This window comes from Hipposideros armiger, unplaced genomic scaffold (genome assembly GCF_001890085.2).
Source record: "Hipposideros armiger isolate ML-2016 unplaced genomic scaffold, ASM189008v1 scaffold_274, whole genome shotgun sequence".
NCBI classification, from domain to species: Eukaryota; Metazoa; Chordata; class Mammalia; order Chiroptera; family Hipposideridae; genus Hipposideros; species Hipposideros armiger.
In genome coordinates, this window is record NW_017731624.1 from 1,979,136 (window position 1) to 2,002,811 (window position 23,676).

General features: G+C 35.7%; 2 protein-coding genes across 10 annotated transcripts in view; one reads left to right on the top strand and one right to left on the bottom strand.

Moving 5' to 3' along the window:
• CCDC82 (coiled-coil domain containing 82) overlaps window positions 1-19,711 on the bottom strand; it is a 34,323-nt gene extending 14,612 nt beyond the window's left edge. The window contains exons 1-8 of one of the 9 annotated variants that reach the window (XM_019657144.1): window positions 19,191-19,609; window positions 17,351-17,432; window positions 15,927-16,065; window positions 15,673-15,692; window positions 13,541-14,276; window positions 12,845-13,058; window positions 2,954-3,046; window positions 1,552-1,676 (exon numbers count right to left, since the gene is read on the bottom strand). In XM_019657144.1, coding sequence (XP_019512689.1) covers window positions 1,552-1,676; window positions 2,954-3,046; window positions 12,845-13,058; window positions 13,541-14,276; window positions 15,673-15,692; window positions 15,927-15,938 — 1,200 coding nt within the window. In that variant the 5' untranslated portion in view covers window positions 15,939-16,065; window positions 17,351-17,432; window positions 19,191-19,609. Of the gene's footprint in view, window positions 1-1,551; window positions 1,677-2,953; window positions 3,047-12,844; window positions 13,059-13,540; window positions 14,277-15,672; window positions 16,066-17,350; window positions 17,433-19,190; window positions 19,621-19,672 lie in introns of those variants that run through there. The other 8 variants (XM_019657148.1, XM_019657142.1, XM_019657141.1 and 5 more) reach the window with 8 other exon arrangements.
• A 204-nt stretch (window positions 19,712-19,915) lies between these two features.
• Window positions 19,916-23,318, top strand: JRKL (JRK like). Its single transcript, XM_019657118.1, has one exon. It carries the CDS (start codon window positions 20,443-20,445, stop codon window positions 22,012-22,014), a length of 1,572 nt encoding a protein of 523 aa, XP_019512663.1. The 5' UTR covers window positions 19,916-20,442; the 3' UTR covers window positions 22,015-23,318.
• The last annotated feature ends 358 nt before the right edge of the window (window positions 23,319-23,676 follow it).

Genomic DNA, 23,676 nt, shown 5'->3' on the forward strand with positions numbered 1-23,676 from the left:
AGGGTAACCCTAGAAACCTGAGGCTTCTAGGTTTAAATGTATTGGCCTGGCTAATTACTAGCTGTGTAACCTTATGTTAACTCAGTTTTTCTGAGTCACAGTTTCCTCAACTCTAAAACGGAGGAAATAATAGTGCCTTCCTCATGGGGTTAACTTTGAACATCAAATACAATACTTTACTTTGCATGGAAACTACTTGGGAAAATTAAATGGTCAGTGAATAATGCTATTTTTATTTCTGTAAAAATAAAAATATTTATATCATGTTCTATGAGCTGTACTATCCACTTTGCCTTCAAAGTAAGAAAATATTTAAGTAGGTAGATAGTTTCTGTATCTAAGGAAGAGTTTAGAGCTTAAACTCTCATCCAAAGTTAAAAAGATATATATGGTGACCCTAAACTCTAGCCATCCCCCGCAAATGAAGTCTTCTGCCTCTCTTTGAAATCCCATAACTGTCCCTTAAACCTAAACCATCTGTGGCTAATTTATCATTAGGTAATTTAAGGCTGAACAGGCCAGGATGAAGCCAAAAACTCTGACGTAAATAAAGCAGAGTAGCTAATGATTTAAGTGCTAAAAGGACTGTCGGGAATTTGAACTTCTCTTATCTTGCCTTTTTTCCTCTTGCTAATCATCAAAAGATAGAATGTTAGAAGTAGAGAGAAAAAAAAATCTTAAAAATCATATCGTACACCCTCTACTATTAGAGATCATAAAATAGAAATCTAGAGGGGCCGGCCGAGTGGTTTAGTTGGTTAAGAGCTCGCTCAAGAGTGTGAGCTCTGAGCAACAGCGGTTCGATGTCTGGCCTGAGCTGAGCTGCCAACAGGTGGCAGGATGGCTCAGCTAAAAAAAAAAAAAAAGAAAGAAATTTAGATGATAACATGAAATCAAATAAATCTTATAAATTTAAAAGATGCTTTACCCAAATTGGTAGAATTACAAAATCTTACAGTGGAGAAGGATATCAAAGACAACCTAGGTGAGTATTTCCCAAATTATGTTATAGGAATCAATTATCCTAGGAGGTGTAAGTATTTTATAAAAAAGAGCCACATGGTAAAACACAAATTTGACAGTTATTACATTCTACATCATCCTCTTGAAGATTTACAGTATAAATTCACATTATTAGTGCTCCTTAAAACGTCCTTCAGTTAAGTTCAAGTTAAACCCACTGTTTCTCTATTAATTTATTTAACAATTGCTTTTCTGAAACAACAATGAATGTCCTATGAGACAATCTCTTCATTTTAATAGATGAGCTAAGCCCTAGAGGTGTTCTAAAGTTATTCATCATTTAAAACTACTTAATTATAGGATACTCATAGATACAGATGTAAATGATTAAAACGATTAAATCATTACAATGATTAAAATAACCTTTAGAAGAGGTGAGAAACAATAAGCTGATTATTTAACAAAGAAAAATGCTGATAATTTATAAGACTATTTAGTTTGACAGAATACTGATATCCTGAGAGGTCTCTCACACATCCCTCCCCCACTGCCCACGCCAGAGATTCAAAACCAAATAAAACTGTATACCTTATATTGCTCTTTCCAACGACTTCTAGAGTATAAGCTCTCTAGACGAGGCTGAACAAAGTGGTTATCCAAATGATTAAGAGATGTCAACATATCTTGTGCATATGATTTTTGCCTGATGCCATCTGTTCAGAGGATGAATAAAAACAACAAAATGACCAGTAATTTTGCCCTCATGAAATATTTAAATAACTGAATACTTAAAGATGTCGTCTCATAGTTTTAGGAAGATACTTGGTTGCTAGGTTAGAAGCATTTTAAATTAAAAAAAAATTAATGAAGCAAAAAAAGAATTATTCCATCACAGCATTAGGGAAAATAACAGAGCCACACAGGCCTTCTCTTAATTAATTGTTCCTTGAACACTTCAAACGTACTCTTTCCTGAGGGTCTTTGCACTTGCTATGTGCTCTGCTAGATCCATCTATTATATCCTCCCTCCCTTCGGGTTTCTGTTCAGAAATTACTTCTCCAGAGACGTTTTTGACCAATTTAACTAAGTAGACTTTCCTTTATCACTCTCAATCTCCTTACCCTACTTTATTTCAAGAACTAATCACTAGTTGAAATTATATTGTTACATATTTGTTTACTCATTGTCTGTCTTTCCCATTAGATTTTAAGCAACATGAGGGCAGGAATCTTATGTCATAGTCATTGCAACATCCTCAGCTCTTAAGTAATGCTTGGCCCTTAGTCGGCACTCAGTAAATATTTGTTCAATAATTATGAATGAAATATTATTTTGGCACTTAGCGAGTCAACAAACATATTTACAATCTTTATTAAGTGCCAGATTCAGTGCTAGAGGCAAGTGATAAGTGTATATATAAGGTATGTTTCTTGTTAGACTCTTCAAAGGGAGGAAGGCAAAAAAACCATTTTCAATACATCAGTGCCACCATGCTCAGGATAATGATAGCGCAAATGAGGGAGTGACAAATACTACTTGAGTGGGTCATAGATAGCTTTCAAAGTGGAAATGACTTTACACTCATTTGTAAAATTCAAGGTAGAAAGGGATTATGGTCTAAGGAGGAACAGCATAAGCAAAGGCACAAAAGCAGAAAACAGCATATAACTTTTGGTGAGATTCTAGGAGCTTAGGGAGGCTGGGAGTGTTGAACTACCCTGCTGCTTTATAAGTGTATGTCCTCTCTCTTAAAATTCACTATAAACTCTCTAAGGGTAGGACCATCATGTCTTTCTTTTGTGCATTCCACATTTCACAAATAATAAACACTAACAAGTTTTTGATGCGAATGGACTTTTGGTACAGTTGATCCTAGAGAGGCCAACTGGAAGGCCTTAAGAATAGGTCTCCTTGGTTTTGTTTAATATATAAAACAGTGGAGTTTTTTAAAAATTGGGGGAAAAAAGTTGTTCCATATTATTAACTTACCATACAATGTTCCCAGAAATGATTTATCGAAAGCATTGATCAGAAGAGCCTTCACAACTCTTTCGAAGTGAGTAGAGGGGTCACAGAAAGAATCTGAAATTAATTTTAAATAAATGTTAGGATCTAGTAGACAAAACAATTCCCTGAACATAGTAGATTCCTTTCTCCAATGCTAAGAAATTAATACAATTAATTAAGAAATCACTTAATTATCCTAATTTTATAGCTGCCTCAGTGACTTCTCTAGTCATTGAACAAATTTCCATGTTCCAAAATTTGTAGTTGTTATTTCAAATAATCTTCACTTTCCAAACTTATTAAAGGGAAATTAAGAGGTACGTTGTGAAAACCAATCAAAATCATCCCCTGTATACCTAATTATCAACTTGACGATTAGAGAGGGCAAGAGAGAAAACCTATATACGTGGATTGTTCAATATGTACATGAAACTCCTGTCTTATTCCTTCTAAAACATGTTACATACAAAAGTGTCCATGAAATTGCTACCCTAGCCAGAACCCCAGTGGCTATAAAAACTCCATTTCCCTTTCTGCTGCCCCAGATTTAGGATTTTCCACATCAATTTAGGAAAGTTATGTCTACTCTTTCTCATAGCAAATATATAAGCCGACTTTCCCATTAACCCAATCTGGTCCATGGAATCATCTGTTTGACGAGGGAGGCAATGATAAAAGAGAAGGTCCCTACTATTTCCCATTCCATTGCTCTTGGGTCAAGGTTTACTATGGCTGTGGAAATATTCTCTATCAAACAGGACTCTTTCCTTGATCCAAATAGTAATCATAGAAAATTTGCCCTCCTCTGGACACCTGTGAAGACATTTAAGTGCAGCCTGAGTATTTCAGGAAAAGTGCAAGATGCTACTGGGTAAGGGATTAAAGTAAAATAAGACCTATTATTAGCATCCATGAGTGAATTTTCACTTTGCTTTCAGTTGAAATACAACAAAAATGGGATTAACATGGAGAAACCTTTTTTATTTTAGTTACTGAAAGGGCTGTATAACGTTTTAGACTTTAGGGAAAATTTTTAGTATACATTCTTTTGTAACGGAATGCCTTATTGAAGTATTAAAGTGACCAAAATAAAGCGGTAATGAAACTAAATGATGATAGCAGATAATCCACACATTAGAGGGCCTATAATCAATTGAAAATTACAAAAAAGCTGATTATAGACATTTATGAATGTATTTTTTAAAATCTGTAGAACATAATTGGAAAATGAAATAATACTTTAATAGAGTTCATCTCTGACTAGACTTTCATCAGCCTCTGGATATAATATTTTAGTGCTAGTACCTCATTTAATTTCGAGTGTTAAAATGCACTTAAACTTTATCTAGCACTTCCCCAACTGTATTAAAGGAAAACTGTTCTAGGAATATTTATAGATATGTTAGAAAAAGATTAAAATTCATTCCCTGTGCACTAAATTTATCAAATAAATTGAAATAGAATTTTTTTTATATCTCATTGAAGTTTTATCAGTCTCGAATGTACTAATACCCGATGTTATTCACCTGCTATAGTTTTGGGGAGCTGCTGCTCTATTTCAAAGACCCTGATAATACAGTCTCTTTAGGATGGGGAGTAAAAAGAATAGGCAAAGGGTCAGAATCATCTGGAGAGTTTTTTTCCTACCCATAGAATCCCTCTCTTACCAATGTGTATCAGAATCTCCCTCAAAAATGTCAGGAAGAAGGTCTCAATTTCATGGTGCTTGAGTGGATGTGGGGGGTAGAGGAATTATGTTCCTGGCATCTCAAATTGAAAAAAAAAATGGGGAAATTGAGCAAATATATGCCAGGCATCATTTCATGCACTTCCATGCATTGCTTTATTTCTCACAACAAGCCTATGAAGTACTATCATGACCCTCAGTTTATTTTTAGTTGAAACAGATACACGCAGGATGAAAAACTTCCCTAAGATCACACAGCTAGTAAGTGCTGGAACCAAGGTTGGAACCCAAGCAGTCTGACTCCAGATTTCATGCTGCTATCTCCTAGGTAAATATTGTTCTGAATTGTTCTTATACTATTATACTTCAGAACACTTACAAATTTTAGACTTGGATGGAAAAATTAAAGAAAATAAAATTCAATCTCTCATCTTAAAATTAAGAAAACTGGCACAATGATGAAATAACTTACCCTAGGTCACACAACTAGATAAGAGGCAGAATCAGAACAGAGTTCAGACCTCCTCCAGAACTTTATTCAGTGCTTTAACTCCTATATTGGATGACTTTCTGTGGAATATCCTAGGAATATTGTTTATAACTTTCCTCCATGATTATAAAAAAATTGCAAAAGGACACAGGAGAAAACGAACAATATTTGTATTTATGTATAACTTGATTTTTCCAAAGTAATCAATTTCCCTACATCCAACCACTAGATAGTAGTCATTCTGTTGATTTTCCATGCATCCTTTATCATACATTAATTTCATATATATATATATATATATATATATATATATATATATATATATATACTCAGACTTTGTTTCAGCACTCTTTACCGTCCCTACTGATCTGTCATTCTCCTATCAGTACTACACTGCTTTACTTATTGCAACTTTGTGATAACTTCTTATATCTGGTGGTACAAATCCTCTTGACTTACTCTTTGTTTTTATTCTCATATATTTGATCTTCCAGGTAAACTTCAGGATTGTTTTGTAAGGTTAAATAAAATAATTTCAGAAGAACTAACCTTCCTGCACTATTTATTACCTTTCAGAAACATGCTGAGTCTCCCCTTTTCTTCATTTTTATTTTTCTATTTCACAGTAAAGTTTATTCTTGAACCTAGAAAGCCATGCTTTTATTTCTAAGATTAGGTCTAGAAATTTTATTGTGTTTGCTAGTGTAAATAGAATCTTCCCTCACTACACCATCTAAATACTCACTCGTAGCATACAAAAAAACTATTAAGTTTTACATATTTATTATGACTGTGGTCATTTTCTTAAGATCTTTGACTAATTAAAAAATGGTCAGGTTCTTAGATATTTGTGGAAAATGAGCTTCCTGAGACATTACAGAGATGGAGAGGAGATATTTTTCAAGAATCCCTAGGCACTGACTCTTTTTCCCCCCAACCCTGAGGAGGATATGGTCTTGTTAGTGCTAAGCTTATTTCAAGAACCAAGACAATGTTTATAAATATTCTCTTAGGTATATGTGTTGGTGTACTTTCTCCTGGAATGGAGGTGTCAGCCCAGTGTAAAAGGGCAGAGGCAGAACGAGAAATTGGCTTCTTTTTCTGCTCTAACAGGTCCTCCCCCCAACACCCCACAGAGGGAAAAAAGAACATGAGAAAACTATAGAAATACATGCTGCATCTACTCCTGCTCGCAATGTATTCATATCTTTTCTCTTAATATCCGTATCCAGGGTAAATCAATCAGAAACTTACAGCTTTTGTATATATATTATGTACATATAATAAATGTCTTTTCCCTTTCAATAGTTATATTTCCTGTTTTAATTTCATGTCTTATTACATTATTCAAAACATCTATAACAAAGATAGTAAGAATATTTTTATCTTGTTCTTTATTATAAAGAGAATATCTCTAGTGCTTCATTATAAGTATGATATTGGCTTTTGGTTTAAAATATTCTTTGTCATGTAGAGAACATATGCTCATGTTAGTATTTTTTAATATCTTTAAAAACTAATTATGGACATTGAATTTTACCAAATGACTTTTTGGAATCTACTGAAATTATTATATAATTTTTCTTTTGACATATTAATGTTAATATGGCAGCTAATATTAAACCATTTTTAAATTCCAAAAAGAATGGTTAGATAACTTTCTTCTTGAAATTAGAAAAATATTTCCTTCACATGTCTATTTGTGAATCTATTTTCACCAACTTGTTGGGAATGTGTGCCTCTTTACTCTGCATAAATGGTGTGTTCGGCACCTCAAGGATGTTTTCTTCTATCATACCTTTAAGTTTCCATCTCCATATGTCTTTCCATTCAAAAATATGGCACGCCTCTTAGTACATTAAAATATTCTTTTACATATCTCACTAAAGTTATGTGATTTTCTTACTTTAGATTTTCAATGTTCTATATCCCTTCCACAGGAATTTGTGAATTAATCTTTATTTCTATTCCTTTATTTACTAACTTCTCCCTCAGAACTGTTTGCTTTTTCTTCTCTATGCTAGAAGAATTTCTTGGGTTTAACCTATACATCACTGATGAGATTTTCTGTACTGTTAATTCTGCTCTTTATGTCTTTCAATGTAGATTGTATTTCTGACTTTACATTTTTAATTTTCTGGCAATTTATCCTTATCTTAGTTAACTCTTTTTCACCTCAATTGTTCTCTTCTTGTAACTTCCTCTTTCCCATAGATTGCCAAGCAAATGCTTTATACAGTTTTCTTTTGTTCCTTTAATTAAACATTTTTCACAGGAATTTTCGTCTTCTGAGTCTGCAGAGCAATGTTAACTTTTGGCCATGTGCCAAAATATTACACTGTTACTTTTTACTTATCCTAGACTAAGAGGTAAAGTTTTAGGATTTAACATTTAACAAAATGATTGCAAGATTGTTCTTAGGAACACTGTGCAGTTTTGATAGAATGGTCCTCTCTAAGTAGTAGGTGGAAACTAGTTAACGTTCAATCTTAGTCTAATGTCCAGTATTCTGGTAGCAAGTATTTATCTAATGAGGTACTAGAGATACACGTTTCTTGTATCTACTACTTGGTTCTTTGTCATTCTGAGCATATAGTAGAGTACTGGAAAAATAATCTTCAGTGTCCACAAATCTCAGGGTTATTCCTATCTACCTGTGAATATTTTTAGTGAATGAACATTATAGATTTGGAACACAATGGATCACTGCTAACCTGTCCCTCTACTTTCTATTATATCTTTTCTGGGAGTCACAGTCTCAGAATAAATATAGAGAAATACTAACTGGGATTGATGAGAAGGGAAAATGACTGTGATTGTCTTCAAATGCTGCAACTATATAACAAAAGGGGAAACTAGCCTATTTTGAAGTGTTACTGATGCATCAAATGGCAGATAGTGAGGAGATGACAAAACAGATAAAACTGTTTTCTTCAAAAAGGTAAAACTGCATAGTCCACTGATTGTGATTCTCCATTGGGTAATGAATTTGGGGTTAGGAAATGTTTCTCCCAAATTTTGATATGTTGAATATGAGTATTTGTCAGTGTTCTTACAGAGGTTGAGGGGAAAATGAATCTGGGACTACTAGCCTAATTACAACCTAACCCAGGCCATAGAGTGGTGTTCAATATTCATCATATAGGTTATCGCTTTAATGAGAAAATATATTCTGATTTTCAAATGCAAGAATTTATAGCAACCTTTAAAACATAATCCCTTGGCAAACTGAAAACTGCTTATATTTAGTTTTACTTATATTCATAAATGGCATAAACATCGGTAAATATCAAAAACATTAACCAAGTCATAAATTATCACTCTAAAATATGTAGGTTTTTTTCCCTCTAATGTTTTAAGAAATCTGATCATATCTAACATTTCTCTGTCTTGAACTATGTAAGATCCAGGAGGCTTCAGCTAATATGCTTATCTTAATCATCCACCCATCCACCTAATAAGAGTTCCCATAAGGTGTCACCAACTCTAATGGCTATTAGGAATACAAACGTAAGTTGATTAACCATTTAGGTTAGTTTTTAGCAGGGGATGCCCCTTTGACTTTCTTTATTGAGCTTTACTTTTTTACACAACATAAAATTCACTCTTTTTGGTGTTTAGTTTCATGACCAATGCATACAAAGTTATGTAACCACCACCACAACCAAAAAACCAATAATTTTACAACTACCCCCAAACTCATACTACCTCTCAGCCATTTAGTTTTGCACATATTGAGTCTGCGGTGTCTGAAAGACACTCTGATGAAAATGTTTAATAAGATGATGAAAACTGGGTCATTGGCTTTGGAGACGTCTGTACTGGAAATAGAAGTTTGAAGATTTCTGCCTATAGACTGGGCTGAAGTTATGAGAGAGTGCTAGAAGCACAGCATAATGAAGGTAGCTTTAGGATGGGACCTTTAGAAACATCAATATTTACATAGCACATGGAAAAACAGGAAAGCAATATTATAAAGGGAAAGGCAAAAAAGACTGGCACCACAAAAGCTAAAAAAAGAACTTTCAATAGTTGGTGGCGAAGCACATGGCAATACCAGATTAATATAAGAAATGAAGGGCATTTTGGCAACTAGGAAGTTATCACCAACTTTAGTGAAAACGTTACTAGGCTGATGGGTTCAAGAGACTGAGTACAATGCTTTGTAGGATTACTGGGAAACTTGAACTAAACGATTTAGAATAGTAGGTAATGAAACATGCCATCTCAAGGAAGGAAAAGCATGAGTATGGTTACAACTGAAGGAAAGACAGCTTGTAAGGAAGAGCCAGAAGGAGAATTAAGAACACACAAAATAAAATGTATCGTATACAAAATGAGTTACATCTGCTTCTCAGGTAGAGGTGCTCAGTAGTAAAGGTAAGCACAGAGCTCCTTGGTATTTACCTAAATGAGTTGAAAACTTATGTTCATAGAAAAATCTGCACATGACTGTTAACAGCAGCTTTATTCATAATTGCCAAAACTTGGAAACAAACATGTCCTTAAACAGGTGAATGCGTAAACAAACCATGGTACATCCATACAATGGAATATTTATTATTCAGTGATAAAAAGAAATGAGGTATCATGCCACATTATGACATGGAGGAAACTTAAATGCTTATTATTAAGTACAAGAAGCCAATCTGAAAAGGCTATATGCTGTGTGATTCCATCTATAAAACATTTTGTCAGAAGTAAAACTGTGGAGACATTAAAAAGACCAGTGGTTGCCAAGGGGCTCAAAGGGGGGAGGGATGGATAGGTAAAGCACAGGCGATTTTTAGGACAATGAAACTATTCTGTATGACATTGCAATGGTGGATACCTGTAGTGCCATTATACATTTGTCAAAATCCATAAAATGTACTCAGCCATAAAAAAGAATGAAATCTTGCCATTTGCAACATGGATGGACCTAGATGGTATTATGCTAAATGAAATCAGAGACACACAGAACGACATATATGATTTCACTTATATGTGGAATTTAAAAAACAATGTAAATGATAAACAAAACAGAAGCAATCTCATAGATACAGAGAACTGATGGTTGCCAGATGGGAGCGGGGTATGGGATTGGGTGAAAAAGGGGAAGGGATTAAGAAGTACAAATTCACAGTTATAAAAACAGTCACCGGGATGTAAAGCATAGTATAGGGAATATATTCAATGATATTGTAATAAATATGTTGGCGTCAGATGGGTATTAGACTTATTGTGGTGATCACTTCATAAGGTATATAAATGTCTAATCACTATGTAGTACACCTGAAACTAATACAATACTTTTTGTCAGCTATAACTGAACAATAAATTTTTTTAAATACCAAAAAAAAAAAAAAAAGAAAGTAAAGAAATCCATAGGCTGTATAACACAAAGAGGAGTGAGCCCTAGGTAAACTATGAACTACAGTTAATAATAATGTATCAATATTGGCCCATCATACCAGACATACGAAACTAAGGCAAGATGTTAATAACGGATATTTTGTGTGAGAGGGTTTATAAAGGTACTCTCTGTACTTTTCAGTACTTCTACAACTGCTCTTAAAAAGCAAAAGTAAGCATAGAAGTGTAGATTAGAGAAGGAAGTTAAAATAGTTCCCACATGCTACTTTTATTTTCACTAATTAGCAGAAGTGGGTATGAGTCCGTATCTCTGAGCAAATGTTCTATCACATTCTAGATATTATAATTCAGAATGATGGGATATCCCCTAATTGAGTTTCCCTAAGATTCAAATATCCAGGTAGCACGTGAACCAATGCCTGTTGATCTAAGGAAAGTAGTCATTAGTTTTCAATACATAAATGTCTATCACTGGCATCTCTATAACTGAAAAATTTCTTGAAATTTTATTCATACCCCAATCTACTATTTTATTATAAATCATGAGATCTAAATTAAACCATGTTACACTTAATTTTAGTAACTATGCCCTTTTTAGAAAATTGGAAAAGATGCATTTTTTAAGAAAAAAAAAGTATACATCCAACAGTCTGTTTTTACCAGAGTTGTAAAAAAAACTTTGAATTAAGCACAATTATAGAGATCAGAATAATACATAAAGATACCTAAATTTCAGGGTTCTATTTATAGTTTCATTAACTATATGAAAATATAAAAGATTCTAATTTCCTATCTCTGATAGGTTTAATTGAGCAGTGCTTCAATCAATAATCCTGATAAAACCAGTTCTACAGACCAGTGGTCTGGTAGGTAGACCCCTGTAGGTCCCCAACTCTATTTAAGGGGATCTGTGAGGTCAAAGCAGTAATGCAAAGATAATCATTTGTGTTTTCAACTTGTTCAGATTTTTTCACTGATGTTGCAAAAGTAACTATAGGTAAGGCACCTGGCCCCCTAAGATGAATCATGGCAGTGGCACCAAACTACTAGTAATTATTATAGTCATCACTGCTATGCATGCAGTAAAAAAGCTTTCAATTAAGAGTGTCCTTGATGGAGCAGTAAAATTTAAAATTATTAATGTTATTAAATCTTGAGTCTTGAGAATCCATCTTTTTAGCAGTCAATGGGATGAAATGGGAAGTATGCTGCACAACAAAATATGATTGATCGTACTTTGAGGAAAAACTGAGTTGGGAGCTGAAAAAGCCTCTATTGTCATGAAACACTGTGTTTACTTGAAAGGACTGACAAGCTATGGTAATTCTGCCATTTGTCAAATATTTTCTCAAAAAAGAACAAGGGGAACCCATAATTTCAAGAACTCACAGTTTTTGTTGCCAAAGATAAAAAACAGATTTTAAAGCAGATATTAGAATTTTGAAAAACTTGTATCTGCTACTGTGAGCTTGAGAGCTTCTGAAACCTGAAGAATTTTCTAATGAGATGGATGGTGATATTAACAAATGTGATTTAAAAATATTTTATAATGAAATGTGTCAATATTTGGAATATCTGAATAACCCAATAAACCAATATTTTCTAAATGACCAGTGCATGATGTTACAAAATCACGCACGGGCAAAAGATCTGTTCAAAGTATAAAACAGACCAATTGGCTGAAATATAAGTACTAAAATTTCATTTCCATGGTTTCAGATTCCATATTGCAACTAACTTTTAAGAAACTATCACTTGTTGAATTTTTGTGTTGTGTCAAATGAGAATATCCACAATTATTTTAAAAATACTTTTCTCTTTCCCAGTTACCTAATTGAAGCAAATTGTTTTCATCTACTTCAACAAAAACATCACAACAGATTGAATGCAAAAGCAGACATAAGAACCCAGCTGCTTTCTATTAAGCTAGTCATTAAATATTAAAATGTAAAACAATGCATTTTTTTTGTTCTTTTGGGGGAAAAGAGTTATTTTTCATAAAAATGTTATCTACGTTAAAGTACAATGAGTTTATTAGTTATTTAAGTCAATTAATTAATATTATTTTAAACTTCTCTGTTGTGTATTTCTACAATAGTAAATGTTGATAGCTATAACCCACAGCAAAAAAAGCTTAGTGATTTTTAAATTTTTTTAAGTATATAAAGGGTTTCTGAAGCCACTAGAATAAACTATTGCCAGACTAACAAATTAAAGTTACCTGAAAATGAAACCACAGCTCCTAATAAATGATTTAGAACATGATAGTAAAAGGCTGACTTAAAACTTGATATATCATAATTAGAACAGTCATAAAACATTTTCATGATATTTAACTTACAAAGAGAATTCTGTTTTACTAATTTCAGTGGTGATGTAGTCAATTTTTCGCCTTGCTGGCTATTATTCTCTTCGTCACCTTCTTTATCTGGTACTACAAAGCCATCTAACACATAATCATTTCCATCTTCATCAGATTCACAATCCTCCTCCTCCTCCTCCTCCTCCTCATCATCATCTTCATCACTGTTTGTACAGGGTTCCTTTTCTGAGTCCTAATTAAATTCAAACATATTCCTTCAGTAAACTGTACTTTAATACTGTCACTATGGATGTGAAATTAAAAGATTAAATCTGAAACCGCCCCCCAAAAAATGACCCATAAAAATTTCGTATGTTAAGGTTAAAAAAAATCTTGTGGTAAATGTTGAAATTTGAAATTAGGAAGGAGATAATATACCTTGGTAAGTAATGTAAAATATTTAAAATGGATACTAAGATTATAAGTAGAAGATAAAAATAGAAAGACCATACAAAACAGTCTTTCAATTTTGAAAGAGAGTGATGAACTGAGAGGCTCACGATAACACAATATATTAGATACAATACTGCAATTAAATATGTTCATAGATATTTCATTGAAAAATAAATTCTAGAATTATTGATAAATAGAACAGGCTCAGCACTTTGGTTTTTATATAAAAATACTTTAAGTAAAAATTTAAAACAGCAACAAAACCAATAAAATATAACACACCTCAAAACCTCTACTACTATTGCGTCTCTGATGAGATCTTTGTTTTGAGAGTTCTTGCAGTTTCTGGAATTGTTCTCGCTTTTTTGTAGCTGAAGTTTTTTCAGGTTGTTTTTGCTCCACCTCTGCTGAAGAACCTTCATCTTCAACCACTCTACGTACACATTTAGCACCTCCTTTTCTAGGTATTAGGATATCACTGTCATCACTCTCATCACTGTCATTCATCACAGAGAAGGCCCTTTTTCTCGACCCTCGCTTAATATGTTCTTCTTCTAAATCCTCCTCTGTTATGTGTCCAGTGTTTTTGTCGAGCTCCTCCACCTCTTGACTTGAATGCTTTTCACAATCTGGTAAGTCAATACTACTATGTTTAGTTTTATCTTCTTCTTCTTCATATGTTGAAACGTTGCCAGTGTTAATGAGATGCTCACAGTCGTTGCCTTCACTTCCAACTTTAATTAATTTAAGCTCTCCTTCATTTTCTGGGTTTTTATTACTATCAAGTTCCTTGTTACTAGAAAGCTCTTTATCACTGTCAACACTGTCATTATTGTCAACATTTTCATCACTATCAAGCTCTTCCTCATTATCAAGGTCTTCATCACTATCAGCTATTTGTGCGGTAATACTTCTTCTAGTCCGCCTCCAATCAAGTCGAGATTTCTGCTCACACTCTTGAGTTCTAGAATTTTTCCTTGTTTCATGTCTTTTAACATGTGCCACTTCACTTAAGCTTCTACAAAATAAAGTTGTTAGGAATATAATAATGAAACCAGATTACAACAATGAATACATTTATTCTGCAAACTACATTTGGTATCATAAAATGGTTCACAAAGAGAACATCACATGAAATATCTGAGTGAAGATGGCAGAACAGTTATTTAACAAATAATGTACTGAACATCCAGAAAAACACTGCATGAACATCTATTCTGAATTATTCTATATGTTGTGTTGAAAGAGATACATAGAAAAATCATGGTCCTGGGCTGGCCGAGTGGCTCAGTTGGTTAAGAGTTGGCTCAAGAGCGCGAGCTCTGAGCAACAGGTCTGCCGGCTTGATTCCCACATGGGCCAGTGACGCTGCTTCTGAGCTGAGCTGTCGCTGAGATGCCAACATGTGGCAGGATGGCTCAGCTGGTGTAACAACAAGACTGCCTGTTTGATGGTGGGCTATGCCCACCCGCTACTAAGACTGAACTCCGCACCTTGAGATGAGCTGCGCTCGGATGGTTCAGTGGAGGGTGTGCTCTTAACGAGGCTGCTGGTTTGACTCCCGCATGGGATGGTGGCTACGCCCACCAGTAACTAAGATTGAACACAGTGCCTTGAGCTTATAGAGGCCACGGGCTGCTGACGGTAAGCCAGATGGCGACTGGTACCCTCCACAATGAAGATTGAAGAACAACAACTTGGCTGATCCCCTTCCCCAACGCTGTTCCCCTCTCCCAATTACCCAAAATCTTAAAAAAAACAAACAAAAAAAACTCATGGTCCAGTTCTTTAGATTATTCACGTGTAAAACTAAAACATATGAACATATAATAAGACAAATGAAAGCTAGTATTCATTTAGTACCAAATGAATAAAAATAACTGCAATGAAAGTTAGTAAAGGTGCAGAAAGAAGGGAACTGCAAGAGCTTCACTGCAGATTTTCTTGAACAGATATGATCTGATAGGCTTCTGAAGGATGGGTTATATCTGAACAAAAACAATAAAAGAAAAAAGGGATTTCAGGCAGATAAAAATGGTAAGGTCAAAACTTCGGCACTGAGAAAGAACATTATGGTGTGTTTAGTAAATAAGTGTGACTAAAAAGGGGTGAAAAAATGCTTTATGCTGGAAAAAAGATGCAAGTATAGAAGTAGAGTGGGGTTACCAGAATATTTTCTCCTGTAAGCAAAGGAGGATTCTGAACAGAGAAATGACATGAATTATAACATAAAGGATCGATCAATTTATATGAAGAAAGTTATAAAGTAGTAATTGACGTAAAAAGCGGTGCAAAGCTGAGAGATAACCTATCCGCTAAGGTTGCAGCCTCTATATACTGTTACTTTAGTAAAATGTCAATGACTTTAAACCACTCAAAGTTAAAGATACAATATAATCCAACAAAATACTTACTTACAATCCAATAATGTAGTCTGGTGACAAAACGAAAAAGTTTTCATGGCGAAACAGAGCATGGTATTGAGAAAGGAAAACAAATTCTGTAAATTTCTGATTCAGAAAAGGATGAACTCCATTAAAATTGTCACAAATAAAGGAACACTAAGAGACAAGTAAGATAACTAGAAAAACAGTAACACAGGAGCATTTATATACTTCTGTGGTTGCTAGGGAAACTAGAAAGATGATCACAGTGTAATGAGACTGACCTCATAATACATGTAGATGAGCCTATGTATTCAACTGAGTGCTGTCTCCTTCAAAGAGGCTTCTGAGGCTGATTATTCTAATATTTCCACCATAGCACAGAATATTCCTAGAGATTTTCTACAAACCATAGTATCAAAGCTATATATAAATATAAAAACATAATCACACTTCATTTTTTATCCCAAAGAGTGGTTTAAATACTCTCTTTATTCAGCTGTCTCAGTTACAAGAGACTGTGAGCAGCTTCCAGAAATTAAATCCAATTTCAAAAGATAAAGATTCACTACTATTAAAGGAATTTTTAAAATGTGCTTCAAACTCTGAAGGTAATTTCAAAAATAGAATACCAACATGTTTTTGAGCAATGGCAGTATTACTGAACCAAGTTTATAGCTTCCCAAGATGATTACTTTTTTTTGGGGGGGGGGCACAAGGGAGAGATATCCTCTCTTTTAATTGTACAAATTCTGTTATGTTTATAAGGCAATGTGACTACTTCTATAATGGTAACAACTCATATAAAATCAGAACAATAGTTGTTAAGATTATATACCAGAAATTATAGTGTAGGCTCAAGTCTGGCCTTATCACAATAACTGCTGCAAGATATATTCAGCACTGTAATAGCAATTTAACAAATCCTAGTCAATAGACCAAATATTCTGCTATTTGAAATTACACTTGGGATACATCCTACAGAAGGCTTATATTAAAATCAGCAAAGAAGAAAACTGTGTGTGGTCAAAATTACCCTTTTTGAAAATATCACCTTTAAAAATACTCTTTAAAGTTTTTTTTTTTTTGCATAACATACTGCATCAAAATATGTCCACCCTGTTTCACCTCCATGTTTTAAAAATATTAGTTTTTTTTTAATTAAGCACCAGATAAACTAGGCAGCTTATATTTTGAAAGCATGTACTACAATTAAGTTTTAAGCACATATATAGTTAAATCTGCATAAGTGAAGTGTGCATGTGTTTTACACTGTAGTAAGAAGGTTTTTCAATCAATCTGTCTGAACTAGGAGAAATCATGAAAAAAATTATGAAAACAAATGGCAAACATGGCTTTAGTAGATACCTTAAAGCAAACATGGACAGTAAGAACATTCAAGTGAAGGAAGATTTTATTAGTGCTCAAGAGCAGTTTCATATACACTAGATGATTACTTATAAAACTATACCATACTCAAAAGACAGTTATTTATCATATCAATAGGTGATTCCTATGACAATGATAAAATAGTTAAGATTGTCACACTACAAAAATACCTATGACTGCAGTTAAGTTATAAAAAACCATATCTGTACATTAATTTTTCAGTACATTTTCACATATATTTTTAAATTCCCAGAAGAAAGATATTATTTATCTTCATTTATAAAAATCAAAGCCAAGGACATAGAGTTGAATGACTTACCGAATATCACGGAGCTTGTTAGTGACAGAGGAGGGATTAGAAACCAGGTCTCTTGATTTTCCTTCCAGTGCTACAGTGACTGCTGCCAATGTTATATTTGTACAAGGTAGTAAAAATTATGCCTTTAAAAAGTCATTATTTTATCTCTCATTCATGCTAAGTTTTAGTTTCAGAAAATAATCATTAAAATAGTTTCAAGTTTACAAACATGCTTTTTAAATTATGTAACTGAATTTTAGTGCACATAAGTTAGGCCAGAAACTTCTGGAAATTATTTATCCAATAGGCAAGAAAATAATGTGCTGAAAAGATGAAAATTTGCAGACTTCCCTCTCTCATCTTTATTGATGACACTGATCGCAAAATTTATGGGATTCCTCATTGGGTTGAAAAGTAAAAATTTCAAAGAAAGGCAGTCTCTGATGAAAAAAAATTATTTTGGAAATCTTCAGTGTTGAATGTTTGAAGAGGCACATTATTTAATTAAAACAAATCAAGTTTCATTTGGCCAACTACCAAATTTCCAGGGTCTCTTGTATTTCAAAATTACCACTTGTATCAATAATGTCAAAAATTCAGTCATTGAAAAAGAAGATAATTTGAATATGGTTGACTTCTCTTTCTCAAAAATTGAGAATACTTTTACTATGTTAGCTGGGGAGGAAAGAATGATGACAGAGGGAAAAGGTGAGTGAACAGAACCTGAGAGAAATGAGAAGGTAAAGCTAGGTTGATGGATAAGACATTTCTTAATTGTTAGAATTCATTCCAAAGAGAATCCATGCAAATGGAGGTAATTTCTGTATATGCTGAGTATACACTCAATTTCTTGAAATGAAAATTCAATGAAGCTTCTTTAATGATACCTTACTTCTGGGCAACAAGAAATAAGAGATTCCAAACAGAAAGCATTATATCAGAATGAATGAAGACAATCAATACTATCACACTTTTGTGCTTCATGGTTACTATCATACAAGATGCACATACACAGCTATGCTAACTGCCAGAGAATGTAGAGGTGATAATTCCTATTGCTTGTGTTCTTTCTCTAACACAGTAACTACAACTAAGAAAGGGTACTTTGATGCCACTTGAATTTCTCATCAGAAGAAATGTCCTTTCTTTTGGCTTTGAGGTTGATGAATCCTCAAAAAAAAAGATTCATTCTAGGAATAGCCGACTAGGTGGTGTTTTACACTTTTAAGCTCTCTGAAGTGCAGTAGAACCCCAGCCATTACTTGAAATTCTACCAGAAAGAATGAATTCCTGTTTATTTGTAAAACATCACCCCGTCTTGATGTTTGCTTTTACACGACAGTTTAGAGGGGAGAACTTAAGAAGCCAAAGAAATAGTAATTTAACGGATTCTACGTGCCAGCACAAGCAGGAAGCTGTGGCGTAACTAGAAAAAAATCAACACTGTCTCTGCTCCCAAGGAGCTCACAATCTAATGAAATTACTAGGGACATCAAACCGAGCCGTCCTAATACATGATTTAAGGGCTACAGGTATGTTCTTATCACATTGCTGTGGATACATTTATCACAGTTCTTCCACTGGCTGGAAAACAGGGCAGCACAACACGGCAGACATAGGGAAAGCTGAAGAAACACATAAGGAAAAGAAAGCCAATTTCCCCCACTTATTATCGCCGTCCAATACTCCACAATTTCGCAGAGTAGATCCTGCCAGTTTGGCATCCCCGACAACTATAGTATTCATTAAAATCTGCAACACTGAACGAAGGTGGTTCGCTAAATCCAGCAGGGACGGCCGGCAGAAGGAGGAACAGATCCTCTCGAAAGTAAACACCAGACTCATTTTCATGATTACAAACCTGGCTCTTTTGGCGGGACGCAGGCACCCGGCGCAGGACTCCCGCGGATCCGCTATTCCGCCTCCAGAAGCGGGGAGAAACCCCGTAGCTAGGAAATGGGACCCTGGAACAACCCTTCGGGATGACGTGCGCTGGACGTCACAAACCGAGACCCTAGAGGAGCTCCGCACTTAGAAAACAAACATGGGTCCGGAAAACCCAGAAACGCGCGCCATCACCCGCACTCGAGCGCCCCATATTAGCCCCGCCCACGTTCCCGCCGCGGAAGGAACTTGCACCCCGCCCGCTGCAGCGAATGCCAAGCAGCCCTTCTGGGGAGACGCTCTCAAGACCGTTTCCCCCACCCCGAGAGCGCCCGCGGGAATTCTTCTCCGGGCCCGCGGGGTGGCGCGGCTTCCCCCGCCCCTCTCGTAAGCTATGAGCGGCGGGCGCCGGAGCGAGTCCCCGCCCCGAGCTGGCCCGCGCCGCCTCCGCTTCCTCACCTTTCAAAGCGCCTCCGCCCCAGGCTCCCACTCCGCACAGGCGACGCTCCGCCTCGTTCCGGGAATCAGGGGAAGTCCCGCCTCTGGGTGGGGCAAGGGGCGGGGCCGGGCAGCGGGAGGGGGCGTCTTCCGGGAGCGTGTGCTGGGGGGCGGAGCGGTCGCCGCGCGTTAGTCAGGGAGCGGTGCGGGGTCCCGGCTCTTGCTGAGGTGGGGAGAGGGGCCGGGCGGGCTGCGAGGGGCCGGGAGGAGCGTCCAGCCCGAGCCCAGCGCGGGGAAGTGGGGCTTGCGGAGCAAAGGGTTGGCTGCTGGGGTCGGAAGCAGCCGTCCCCCTGGGGAAGGGGGCCCGTCCGCGACTCCCTGGCTCTTCCGCTCCCTGTAACTTTGGGGTGTGGCAAGGTTTAGGGACCGGCGTTTATTCGGAATACGGGCGTGAAGGAGGTTTGTGGTTAACGATGAGGTTATAGTCTTTCCCGTGGCCGCTGGGGGAATACAACGAATGTTTGTAATCCAGATTAACCGCGGTGACTTGGGGCCTCCTCTGCTGCCCATCTAAGTTAAAGGCCTGTTCCGTCAAACTTCCTTCCCTCTCACCTTCCTCTGCAGTCTCTGCCAGCCCAGCTCAGCCGGGGACGGGGTCAGGCCCGCCGGGTTCCTGGTAAGGCTGCAAGACTGAGTGTGTGACTCTGTGTTCAAGTGAGTCTTTTTGTGGGAGAAGGATTTTTTTGGATTGCTTCAGTGTGAGTGTGGGGGAAGAGTCCCAGAGTCTGACCATGTCCGGGAAACGGAAGCGAGTGGTGTTGACTATTAAAGATAAGCTTGATATAATAAAGAAACTTGAAGACGGAGGTTCATCCAAACAACTGGCAGTGATTTACGGAATTGGTGAGACCACAGTTCGGGATATAAGAAAAAATAAGGAAAAGATCATAACTTACGCAAGCAGTTCTGACTCCACAAGTCTTCTGGCCAAGAGGAAATCTATGAAGCCATCCATGTATGAGGAACTAGACAGAGCAATGCTGGAATGGTTCAACCAGCAAAGAGCGAAAGGCAATCCGGTATCCGGACCCATTTGTGCAAAAAGGGCAGAGTTCTTCTTTTATGCTTTGGGAATGGATGGTGACTTTAACCCCTCTGCTGGTTGGTTAACTCGTTTTAAGCAGCGGCACAGCATTAGAGAAATTAACATTAGAAACGAAAGATTAAATGGAGATGAAACTGCTGTGGACGATTTTTGTAACAACTTTCAAGACTTTATTGAACGAGAGAATCTGCAGCCTGAACAAATCTACAATGCAGATGAAACTGGGCTCTTTTGGAAATGCCTACCTTCTAGGACTTCAGTCATCAAAGGTAAATGTACAGTCTCTGGGCACAAGTCAATTGAAGAAAGAGTCACGATCATGTGTTGTGCCAATGCAACAGGTTCACACAAACTTAAACTTTGTGTTGTGGGGAAAGCAAAGAAACCTCGCTCCTTCAAGTCAACTGACACCTCAAACCTGCCAGTCTCTTATTTCAGCCAGAAAGGTGCATGGATGGATCTTTCCATTTTCCGACAGTGGTTTGATAAGATATTTGTGCCACAAGTTCGAGAGTACTTAAGATCCAAAGGCCTGCAGGAAAAGGCTGTGCTCTTGTTGGATAATTCACCAACACATCCAAATGAAAATGTCCTGAGGTCAGATGACGGCCAAATATTTGCTAAATATTTACCACCTAATGTGGCTTCGTTGATTCAGCCCTCGGATCAGGGAGTGATAGAGACAATGAAGAGAAACTATCGTGCAGGTCTTCTCCAGAACAACTTGGAAGAGGGTAATGACCTGAGATCATTCTGGAAAAGGCTAACTCTGCTAGATGCACTTTATGAAGTAGCAATGGCATGGAATTTAGTAAAGCCAGTTACCATTAGCAGAGCATGGAAGAAGATTCTCCCTACCATAGAGGAGAAAGAAGGTTTGGACTTTGATGTAGAAGATATTTCACTGGCTACTGTGGCCACCATTTTACAACATACCAAAGGACTGGAAAATGTGACTACTGAGAACATTGAAAAATGGCTTCAAGTGGACAGTACTGAACCAGGTTATGAAGTGTTAACTGATAGCGAAATCATCAGAAGAGCGCAAGGCCAGACAGATGAATCCAGTGAAAATGATGAGGAAGAAATAGAACTGATTCCAGAGAAACATATCAATCATGCAACTGCTCTCCAATGGACTGAAAATTTATTGGATTATCTAGAACAACAAGGTGATATGATTCTGCCTGATAGACTGGTGATACGTAAACTTAGAGCCACTATCAGAAATAAACAGAAGACCAACTCAAGTCAATGATGGCATTTCAATGTTATCATTTTTTGGGTGATTTTGTTTGTAACTCTTAACCTCTTTGCAATCATGGCTTAATTTTCTTGGTGTTCTGAATTCTCAGACACAGTCCTATGAAATACAGATACAAAAGTGTATCTGAAGTGGTTTGAGGATTTTGTTTTTTGCATCATCTGTGTCTTTTGTCCCTTTATGTGCACAGATAATCCAAAGCTGGTTTTGTATAGATACAAATTACATGTACACATGTATTCACTTTTATAGATTTACAATTATCCCTCCTGTAACAGTGGCATTCCTTAAATCTTCTAGCAAAAGTTACAGATAATAGTGAACAGATTGAGCACTTTCCTGAGAGCTTTGATTGATTTGTGAGGGCTGCCGCAGTAATCTTTTCTTGTGTTAACCATCTTAAATGGTTTTGTTTTGTGTATCTGTATATGCTGATGGAATGAGGACCTATCTATGTTGTTAGATTTCAGGGTGATCTATAATAATTCAAGATGAAGTTCAGTAATGAGGAAACAGTGATCTATGAACTACAAAAATATCTTAGAAATCACATTTCTGTTACATTTGTTTGGGTGGCAACGGAGATTTTTCTGGAACTGAAATAAATACAATATAGGAAGTGATTGCTGAATTAGTGAGAAAACTATTGGAAAGCTGGTATATAAAAGATATTTTGATCTATTCATTTGTAGAAAACTGGGAGTTGAAGTTTTGGGGAAATTTAGGTTATTTATACAAAGGGAATAAATAGGCTTCTTTTAATTGGATCTTTTTTATTATGAATTGGGTAACAGTATAGATTTATTATTTATTCATCTAATTATAGTATAGGTTTTGTAATGTTACATTGGTTGTATAATCTCCAACTTTTATGTGGAGGAACATCTTGGGAACTTGAAAGTTATTTTTTTTACTGTGTACTTGATATTGTCTATAATTTGAAAAAGTTTTTCATACCTTCTTTTATTTCATATGAAAAGAATAAAGTTTTTATTGTTTTTAATAAGCCATAGGTTATGACCTGTTTTATGAAGAGAGTGGAAATAATTATGGAAAGTGCCAGATTCTAAGGAATTTCATCATTATTTTGATATTTGTAACAACATGTAATTTCTTCTAGAATTTGTCAGAATTTTGATAAATTTGCTTAGTAAATTTAGTATGTTTATTCAAGACATGAAAAGATTTTACAAATGTGAATATTAATTTAATTTGTGATTTTAAAAAACAAGTGTCTCCATACTGTTTAATGTTTTGGCCTTAAATTTAAAAAATAAAGTAAAACTGTTCTCTCTCAATCATTTTTTAAGGTTTAACATTGTCATTGAAATACATTGCATTTTGTAGTGTCTTTCTTAGAATTCTAAAACTTGAGAAAGATTTTTAGCTTTCCGTAATTTCTGTTACCTGTATGATATATGTCTAGATCTTTTTTAAAGCATATCTGTGATGAGAACTTTAAAAGTTGTATGTGTTGAGTGAATTGCCATAGTTCAGAAGAAAAACGCATCAGAAGTTAACATAGATACTGAGTCAGACAATTACACTTTATATTATAAATTAATTATATATAAAATGATTTTTTATTTTTCTACGAGAATGTGTACTAAAAAGCTTGGAATTTTGGTTTGGATTTGCTGTTTTTAAAATTAACCT

Bases quoted from the DNA above. Each gene is read 5' to 3' on its own strand.
- JRKL (XM_019657118.1), top strand. From the start codon at position 20,443: ATGTCCGGGAAACGGAAGCGAGTGGTGTTGACTATTAAAGATAAGCTT.